The sequence below is a fragment of the Ovis aries genome, chromosome 21 (genome assembly GCF_016772045.2).
Source record: "Ovis aries strain OAR_USU_Benz2616 breed Rambouillet chromosome 21, ARS-UI_Ramb_v3.0, whole genome shotgun sequence".
Classification (NCBI taxonomy): Eukaryota; Metazoa; Chordata; class Mammalia; order Artiodactyla; family Bovidae; genus Ovis; species Ovis aries.
Window position 1 is genome coordinate 25,493,669 of NC_056074.1, and position 9,901 is coordinate 25,503,569.

Here is a 9,901-nt window from a genome sequence, read left to right on the forward strand (position 1 = left end):
CTAGCTGCATTATCCCATATTGTTTCTACAACTACCTTAGAAATTATTATCACTCTTCATCTTTCAGACACAGAAATTGACTTGAAACTCAATAACGCTACCATATTGTAACTACCATATCCCCCTGACACTTCATCAATCTGAGATAGGTTACTGGATGTTCACATTCAGCCAATATTTAGGACTTGCATAAATGATAGAAGAATTTCATTTCTGAAACAAAATATATCTCTGATATTAACTCTACTGCTTATTACCTACAGGATTGAGATTCTCAAACGTGAACCTTCTTCAGCCTCATCTGGAGACAGTGTTATACGCAGATCACTGGGCCCCATCCTAGAGTTCCTGACTTGGTAGGTCTGGGATGAGGCCTGAGAATCTGCATCTCTAATATCTTCATGTAATGCCAATGATGCTGGTCCAGGAACTGCACTTTAAGACCCACTTAGGCTACTTCAGACCATGAAAGTGGCAGCAGCTCCAAATCTCGCCCCCTTTTTGGCTCATCTTTGAAATACTCAGGGTCTTGTCTTCCTCGCAAAACAAACATCAAGATGAGGGAATATTCATTAGGAAAGACATCAGGATCTCACAGCTGGCCCAGATTCTCAAAACTAGCTTCACCAAGCAGTGCAAGAAGCAGCCATTCATGCAATTCTTCTCTCACATCACACAGGTCCCCCAAGGAGAATGGCTGCAGAAAATCACTCTACAGTGACTGAGTTCATTCTTGGAGGTTTAACAAGTCAACCAGAGCTCCAGCTCCCCCTCTTCTTCCTCTTCCTTGGGATCTACACAATCACCATGATAGGGAACCTGGGCATGATAACACTGATTTGTCTGAACGCTCAGCTTCACACCCCCATGTACTATTTCCTCAGCAACCTGTCCTTTGTGGATCTCTGCTACTCCTCTGTCACTACCCCTAAGATGCTGGTGAACTTTGTGTCAGAGAAGAACATCATCTCCTATGCAGGGTGCATGTCGCAGCTCTACTTCTTCCTGGTGTTTGTCATTGCTGAGTGTTACATGCTGACAGTGATGGCCTATGACCGCTATGTTGCCATCTGCAGACCTTTGCTTTACAACATCATCATGTCTCATCGAGTCTGCTCCCTGCTAGTGGCTGGGGTCTATATCATGGGACTCATTGGCTCAACCATAGAGACTGGCCTCATGTTGAAACTGCCCTATTGTGGACACCTCATCAGTCATTACTTCTGTGACATCCTCCCCCTGATGAAACTTTCCTGTTCCAGCACCTATGACATTGAGATGACAGTCTTCTTTTTGGCTGGATTCAACATCATAGTCACCAGCTTAACAGTCCTAATCTCCTATGCCTTCATCCTATCCAGTATCCTCCACATCAGCACCACAGGGGGAAGGGCCAAAGCCTTCAGCACCTGCAGCTCGCACTTTGCAGCTGTAGGGATTTTCTATGGAACAACCACCTTCATGTACTTGAAACCCTCCACAGCCAGCTCCCTGGCCCAGGAGAATGTGGCCTCCGTGTTCTACACCACAGTGATCCCCATGCTGAACCCCCTGATCTACAGCTTGAGGAATAAGGAGGTAAAGGCTGCCATGCAGAAAACTCTGAAGGAAAAATTGTTTTGATACAAATGTTATAATTCTTTCTCAATTTTAAAAATAGCTTGACTTATCTGGCGCATGTCCCAGAGGGCAGAGGGTGTTTTGGCCACGGGGTATGTGAAATCTTAGCTCCCAACCAGAGGCTGAATGCACACCTGCTGCCTTGGAAGGTGACTTCTTAACCACTGGACTGCCAGTCACATCTTTATTTCGAAACTTCAAGCTCTTTGGTCTGTGGATTGAGACTGGTTGACCAGTATCATGTGTGACAAGGAGGACCTTACACAGGCGGCCAAGGGCTTAGAGTAGAGCCCAACAGGAGAGGCAGAGTCTGATCTTGAGGAAATGGCTTCCTGTGGAGCTGGGCTCAGCCTGCAGCCCTGCTCTAGGAGTGACCGTGAGCATTTCCTCATGTTCCCTGTCCTCATCCTTGTGAGCCCACCATGCATGTCACTGGTGTCACAATGACGAATCTCAAGTTTCCCATCAGCAGCCTGTCCCAACCCCAGGGTCTGCTCTTCTGGTCCCTGCCCCCTCCCACATCCACCTTGTCTGCCCTTCCTTTCTATGGACCCTCAATTTCCTCCTTGATTGGTCCTCTAAGTCGTTCTGGTGGAGCTGGTGAGGGGTGGCCTCATGTCAGCCTTGGGACCCCTGCTCTTGCTTGTCTCCATGCCCAGCCTGTCCATCTGGCCTGCTGTGCTGGTTGTCATCATGGAGGTGACCTATCATGGGATAGCATAGGAGCCCCACCTCCAGGGACTGACGCTTAGGTCAGAGGGCTGACTGGATGCACTGCATTCTGTATAATTTGGAGCAGGAGAGATGGGATAATTGGATGGGCTGCTCTTCTTTGTTCATGAACTTGACAGTTTGGCCAAGGGCCAAACTCAGTCTACCCTGAGTGCACAGCACCTCTAGAGGTCACTGTGAAATAATGCCACACTGCTGGGACCCTGCCCAAACAGGAGCCTCAGTCAGCAGGCTGGATGGGACAGGAGGGGTCCTCTTGTCCAGCGTGCCTTGTGTTTGGCTCATATCAGAGGAGCCTAGGAGGCTTAACTTTTCCTCCCAATCTTATTTTGAATAATTTCAAGCCTTCAGAAAAGTTGAAAGTGCATCGAAAGCCATCTCCCTCGATAATGTGTCTCATTTGTGTTCTTCTTTTCTTGAACTACTTAAAATTAACTCATTGTCTAAAAAAAAGTAAGTTGTAGACACAGCACTTCACTTTTGTTGTTGTTTTTATTTTTGAATTGAAGTATAGTTGATTTTCAATGTTGTGTTAATTTCTGCTGTATGGCAGTGATTCAGTTATACATATATGTACATCCTTTTTAAATATCCTTTTCCATTATGGTTTATCATAGGATATTGCATATACGTCTCTGTGCTATATGATAGGACCTTGTTGTTTATTCGCTCTCTATATAAAAGCTTACATCTGTTAAGTCTAACCTCCCACTCCATCCCTCCCCCTGAATCCTCTACCTGGGCAACGACAAGTCTGTACTCGGTCCATGAGTCTGTCTCTGTTTCCTAGGTTCCTGTGTGTCATGCAATCTACAGACTCAATGTGATCCTTAGCAAATTACCACTGGCATTTTCCACAGAACTAGAACAAAAAAATTCACAATTCATATGGAAACGCAAACAGCCCTGAATAGGCAAATCAGTCATGAGAAAGAGGAATAGAGCTAGAGGAATCAATCTTCCTGACTTCAGATTATACTACAAAGCTACAGTCATCAAGACAGTATGATACTGGCACAAAAACAGAATTGTAGATCAATAGAACAAGACAAAAAACCCAGAAATAAAGGCCATGCACGCACCTATGGGTACCTTATTTTTGACAAAGGAGGCAAGAATATACAATGGGGCAGAGACAGCCTCTTCAATAAGTGGTGCTGGGAAAACTGGACAGCTACATGTAAAAGTATGAAATTAGAACACTTCCTAATACCATACACAAAGATAAACTCAAAATGGATTAAAGACCTAAAATGTAAGACCAGAAAGTATAAAACTCTTAGAGGAAAACATATCAGAATGCTCTATGACATAAATCAAAGCAAGATCCTCTAGAACCCACCTCCTCAGTTCAGTTCAGTTCAGTTAATTTCAGTTGCTCTTTGCAACCCCATGAATCGCAGCATGCCAGGCCACCCTGTCCATCACCAACTCCCGGAGTTTACCCAAACTCATGTCCATTGGGAGAAGGCAATGGCACCCCACTCCAGTACTCTTGCCTGGAAAATCCCATGGACAGAGGAGCCTGGGAAGCTGCAGTCCATGGGGTCGCTAAGAGTCAGACACGACTGAGTGACTTCACTTTGACTTTTCACTTTCCTGCATTGGAGAAGGAAATGGCAACCCACTCCAGTGTTCTTGCCTCGAGAATCCCAGGGATGGGGGAACCTGGTGGGCTGCCATCTATGGGGTCACACAGAGTCGGATATGACTGAAGTGACTTAGCAGCAGCAGCAGTAGCAGCAGCATATCCATTGAGTTGGTGATGTCATCCAGCCATCTCATCCTCTGTCATCCCCTTCTCCTCCTGCCCCCAATCCCTCCCAGCATTAGGATATTTTCCAGTGAGTCAACTCTTTGCGTGAGGTGGCCAAAGTATTGGAGTTTCAGTTTCAGCATCAGTCCTTCCAATGAACACCCAGGACTGATCTCCTTTAGGATGAACTGGTTGGATCTCCTTGCAGTCCAAGGGACTCTCAAGAGTCTTCTCCAACACCACACTTCAAAAGCATCAATTCTTCAGTGCTCAGCTTTCTTCACAGTCCGACTCTCACATCCATACATGACCACTGGAAAAACCATAGCCTTAACTAGATGGACCTTTGTTGGCAAATAATGTCTCTGCTTTTGAATATGCTATCTAAGTTGGTCATAACTTTCCTTCCAAGGAGTAAGCATCTTTTAATTTCATGGCTGCAATCACCATCTGCAGTGATTTTGGAGCCCAAAAAAAATAAAGTCTGACACTGTTTCCCCATCTATTTGCCATGAAGTGATGGGACCAGATGCCATGATCTTAGTTTTCTGAATGTTGAGCTTTAAGCCAACTTTTTCACTCTCCTCTTTCATTTTAATGCAAATAAGAACAAAAGTGGGGCCTGATTAAACTTAAAAGCTTTTGCACAGCAAAGGAAACTATAAGCAAGCTGAAAATACAACCCTCAGAATGGGGGAAAATAATAGCAAATGAAACAACTGACAAAGGATTAATTTCCAAAATGTACAAGCGGTTCATACAACTCAATAACAGAAAAACAAATAACCTAATCAAAATGTGGGAGGAAAACCTAAACAGACATTTCTCCAAAGAAGACATACAGATAGCTAACAAACACGTGAAAGGATGCTCAACACTGCCCATTATTAGAGAAGTGCAAATGAAAACTACAATGAGATATCACCTCACACCAGTCAGAATGGCCATCATCAAAAAGTCTACAATCAATGCTGGAGAGGGTGTGGAGAAAAGGGAATGCTCTTGCATTGTTGGTGGGAATGTAAATTGATAAGCTTATGGAAGACAGTATGGAGATTCCTTTAAAAACTAGGAATAATATCATTATATGACCCAACAATCCCACTCTTAGGCATATACCCTGAGAAAACCAAAATTGAAAAATACATATAAATCCCCTTGTTCATTGCAGGACTGTTTACAATAGCTAGAATATAGAAGCAATCTAGATGTCCATCAACAGATGAATGGATAAAGAAGTTGTTGTACATGTACACAATGGAATATTACTCAACCATAAAAAGGAATGCATTTGAGTCCATTTTGATGAGATGGATGAACCTAAAACCTATTATACAGAGTGAAGTAAGTCAGAAAGAGAAAGATAAATATCTTATTCTAAAGCATATATATGGAATCTACAAAAATGGTACTGAAAAATTCATTTAAAGGGCAGCAATGTAGAAACAGACATAGAGAACAGACTTATGGATATGGGGAGAGGGGAGGAGAGGTGAGATGTATGGAAAGAGTAACATGGAAACTTACATTACCATACATGAAATAGATAGCCAACGGGAATTTGCTGTATGTCTCAGGATACTCAAGCAGGGGCTCTGTGAAAATCTAGAAGGGTGGGATGGGAGGGAGATGGGAGGGCAGTTCAAAAGGGAGGGGATATATGTATACCTATGGCTGATTCATGTTGAGGTTTCACAGAAAACAACAAAACTTCATAAAGCAATCATCCTTCAATAAAACATAAATAAATTTAAAAAATAACTGGTTATCAATCCCAGAGGGAAGCCCTCAGAATTCTTGCCACCTGGAATGGGATACAGTCCCTTCTCTGCATGGCTCGGTGACTTCTCCTGCCTCCTTCCTTCCTCCCTCCTGCCCTCTCTCTCCTCTCATTTCTATTTAAAACCAGCTGATTTTATCTTCCTTTTCCTTGTTTCAGAAGCCTTTTCTCTATCCTGAGTTCTTTAGTAAACTCTACTAACTAAACTGTAATTTAATATACTTTTTTTTTAAGTTTCACAGACTCACAGAGAAAAAAGAGTGATTACTTGGGGTGGTGGGGGAGAAGAGGGCCAGGGGATTAAGCACACAACTACTATGCATAAAATAAATAATCATGACAATTATTATATAGTTACTTTAAATGGAGTCATCTATAAAAATGCTGTCCATTGTGAAACAAATATAATTTTGTAAATCAACTAAACTTCAATAAATAAATTAAACCTTATCAGTGAATTTGAGAGTCATTCAATGTCTAATTTTCTTCTATGCAGAAAATATTTCTCAACCCACTTCCTAGTTTTTTGCACTTGAGAGTACACAAGACAGAGAGAGGTGGATCTGACAGTCATCAAGAAGTGATTCTCAGAGTCTTTGTCATCTCGACTTCCTCCTCTCCTCTTTTCCACTCCTCCCTACTTATTCCTACCCAAGGACTTCTACCTGATCCTTTTATGTAAATTTCTTAGTCACAGTAATAATAATGCCAGCCAGTACCATGTTTTGGGGCACTCACTCTGAGCCACACAACACATAAATTCTATATATGCCTTCTTTTAATTACTATTCGCAACAGTTAGGTACCATGTCTTGTGCCTCCTTCACTGGCAGGCAGGTCCTTTACCACGAGTGCCACCTGGGAAGGCCTCACTGGTGTATACTTATCTTCAGACTAATAATATTGTACACATTATCTACATCATTTCTATGTTGATTATACTGCAATAAAATGGGTCTCTTAAAAAAAAAAAAAGGCTGCATCTTAACACTCAAAATCAATCAATAATCGCAAAATGTGAGATCATATATATGCTTTTGCAAATAAAAGAAATGTGGCTAAGTCACAAGTCCAAAGTGTGCAATCTCTGCTTTATCCCTAAACTCATGCAAACACTGACTCACTTTCTATAGCAATTGATTAGTTTTCCCTGATCACAGTACACAACAGTGTCTGATATGTTTTGCCCAGCACAGTGCTTTCGAGGTCTTTCATATTGTTGTGTGTATCAATCATATATTTCTTGTTTATTAGTAGCAATCCATTGCTTGTATAGATGCACAAATTGTTTCCCGCCTGTTGAAGGACACTTGGTTGTTTCCAGTTTGAGTTACTGTGAATAAAGGATATATAAACATTCATGGACAGAACTCTTTGTGAACCTATGTTTTCATTTACCTTAGATAAATATCTAAGAATTCTTTGGCCATAGGTAAGTTTAAAAGAAACTACCAAACAGTCCTACAAAGAGGTTGTTTAATTTTACTTTCCATTAGCACTGTGTAAGAAGTTCACTTGCTCTCCATTCTCAACAAAATGATGTTGTCACATTTTCAAGTGTTAACATCTCCAGTGGGTACCTAGTGAAAGTGTTAGTCCCCCAGTCGGGTCTGGCTCTTTGCAACCCATGTAGTATAGCCAGGCTTCTCTACCCATGGGATTCTCCAGGCAAGAAAATGTTAAGCTATATAAGGAAAATGATTGCAATGGACTGAAACACACATAAAATACGGTTAGATTAGGAAGAATAAAAAGATACTAAAGAAAAAAACTAGCTTTCTTTGTTAGATAATAAGAAACTAAACTGTTATTTTGAAAATTAGAAAATGAAGGTGAGGTAGATGTTTCTATATGAACTGTGGTGATGGATGCACAATCTGTGCATGTGATAAAACTGCTTTGAGGTTAATTTACATACACACAAATGAGTGTAAATAAAAATGGGGAAATCTGAAGAAGACTAATCGATATGTGGGGCTTCCCCAGTGGCTCCGAGGGAAAAGAATCTTCCTGCAATGTGGAAGATGAGGGCTCAATCCCTGGGTGTGGAAGATCCCCTGGAGAAGGGAATGGCTACCCACATCAGTATTCTTGCTTGGCAAATTCCAAGGACATCCCAGGTGTGATATTGTATTATAATTTTGCAAATTGTTCCCATTGGGGAAACTGCTCAAGGGTACACAGGACCTCTCTCTATTATTTCTTGCACCCCTATGTGAATCTACAATTAACTCAAAAGAAAAAGTTTAATTTAAAAATCTTCACTAGCAGCATTTTTACAGATAATATATTACTGAATATAGTCTTGAAAAGGACACATTCTTCTCAGCATATTTTCCTTATGAATGAGAATATACAAGTGAAGAATTCTTATAAATCTACCTTCTTATGCCCTCAACCTCCTGCCATTCTACATAGTCAATCTAGAAGTCCAACATCAAGATGACAAATTCAGCACTCCTTATGAATTAATGTTCCTTTAGTGAAATTACACACTTACTTTTATTAAAATAGTCAACTCTATTTCTTTAATGCTTTCAAATAAGCCTTTTAATCATAGTTGATTATGCTTGAATAACTAATGATGAGTAACAATCATAATGACAGTGACTGACGATGGTGTTGATAATAATAACCGCGGGGGTTGTGGGGCTGGTGGTGTTGCTTGTAATGAGGATAATGTGGATGGTCAGTGATGGTAAATTACTTGAAAGGAGGCATTAGACTGTAGTTTCTCCAACAGCAAGTTGACTTCCCCAATAAAAGGAAAATTAACACACTTGGGACCCAAGAACATAATTCACAGCCCAAGTGTAAATCAAAATTCTAATTGTCCTTTGCTAAGGGCCCCAGTCTCTGAAGTAATTGTCTCCCAGAAGTTCTGCTCATATATATATAAATACACCCACACATCTCCCTACCTCATGCACCCTTTTTCATGGTGGCACTGGCCCCTTTGAATAAATTTAGGGCTAGATGTAAATCTATTTGGTCCTCTCATCTCCTAATATTGATTTCCTAACTGTCAAAATCGAGGCATTTCCAAATGCTTCCAGGAGACTGTGTACAGCTGTACATTGGTAGAGGTATTTAATCACAATTTAAACAATTCTATGAGAAAAATATTTCTATCATCACCTCTTGTGTCGGATGCACAGTCTGTGTCTATTTCCAACCCTGTGTTTACCTTCATCTCCGGGTGGTTTTTCTTTGTGTGCTGTGTTCTCGTGGGCAGCAATCCTGAGCCTCTGATTGTCTGGTAGAACTGGAGGTAGGAATTGTAGTGACTGATATCAAATATGGGGTCATGTTCTTCTATTTTATATTATTAGATGATTGTGGGAATCAATAAATAAGTCAATGCTGTCTAGGATTTTCCCTTCTGCACCTCACTAAGTAAATACTGTTCAGTCTATACAGCCCTGTGATTTCTGGCAATGATGTATTCTATGTGGATTTTCTATGTTTCTTAAGTTTTAAGAGGTAGAATTTGAGTAGAAGGGAATTTGTAAGATATTTTTAATCTATTGTTGCTCCCTGCAAGAATTTTTTTTTTTTTTTACAATTAACAGAAATAATACTCAAAAAATTTTAGTTAACTCTGATAGCAATTATTATAAAGTTAGCAATTTAACCATCAGTAATTTAACATGTAGAGTTTATAGTATAATTCAGATTTTCTTGTCTTCATACTATTAATATAATCAAGGATTTTTACACCTAGAAAAAAATATAGTTAGTGCTAAAGTTACTATTATTATAGGAACAAGACAATGCATTATAAAATTATAAAGTGATACATTAAAAAAGGTTACAAAAATTATTTAAAATACTTTTATGCTTATACACATATAGATATGTACATGAAAGTGAAATGACATGCTCAGTCATGTTGGACTCTTTGGGACCCTGTGGACTGTAGCCCACCAGGCTCCTCTGTCCATGGGATTCTCCAGGCGAGAATGTTGGAGTCAGTTGCCATGCCCATCTCCAGGGGATCTTCCCAACCCAGG

The 9,901-nt window shown here is 40.6% G+C and overlaps 1 protein-coding gene across 1 annotated transcript; it reads left to right on the forward strand.

Annotated features, from left to right (window-relative positions):
• Window positions 1-693: 693 nt before the first annotated feature.
• Window positions 694-1,623, forward strand: LOC101106723 (olfactory receptor 8A1). The gene has a single exon (XM_004019500.5). It carries the CDS (start codon window positions 694-696, stop codon window positions 1,621-1,623), a length of 930 nt encoding a protein of 309 aa, XP_004019549.3.
• Window positions 1,624-9,901: the final 8,278 nt, after the last annotated feature.

Excerpts from the sequence above, each read along its gene's own strand:
- LOC101106723 (XM_004019500.5), top strand. The coding sequence starts at position 694 with ATGGCTGCAGAAAATCACTCTACAGTGACTGAGTTCATTCTTGGAGGT.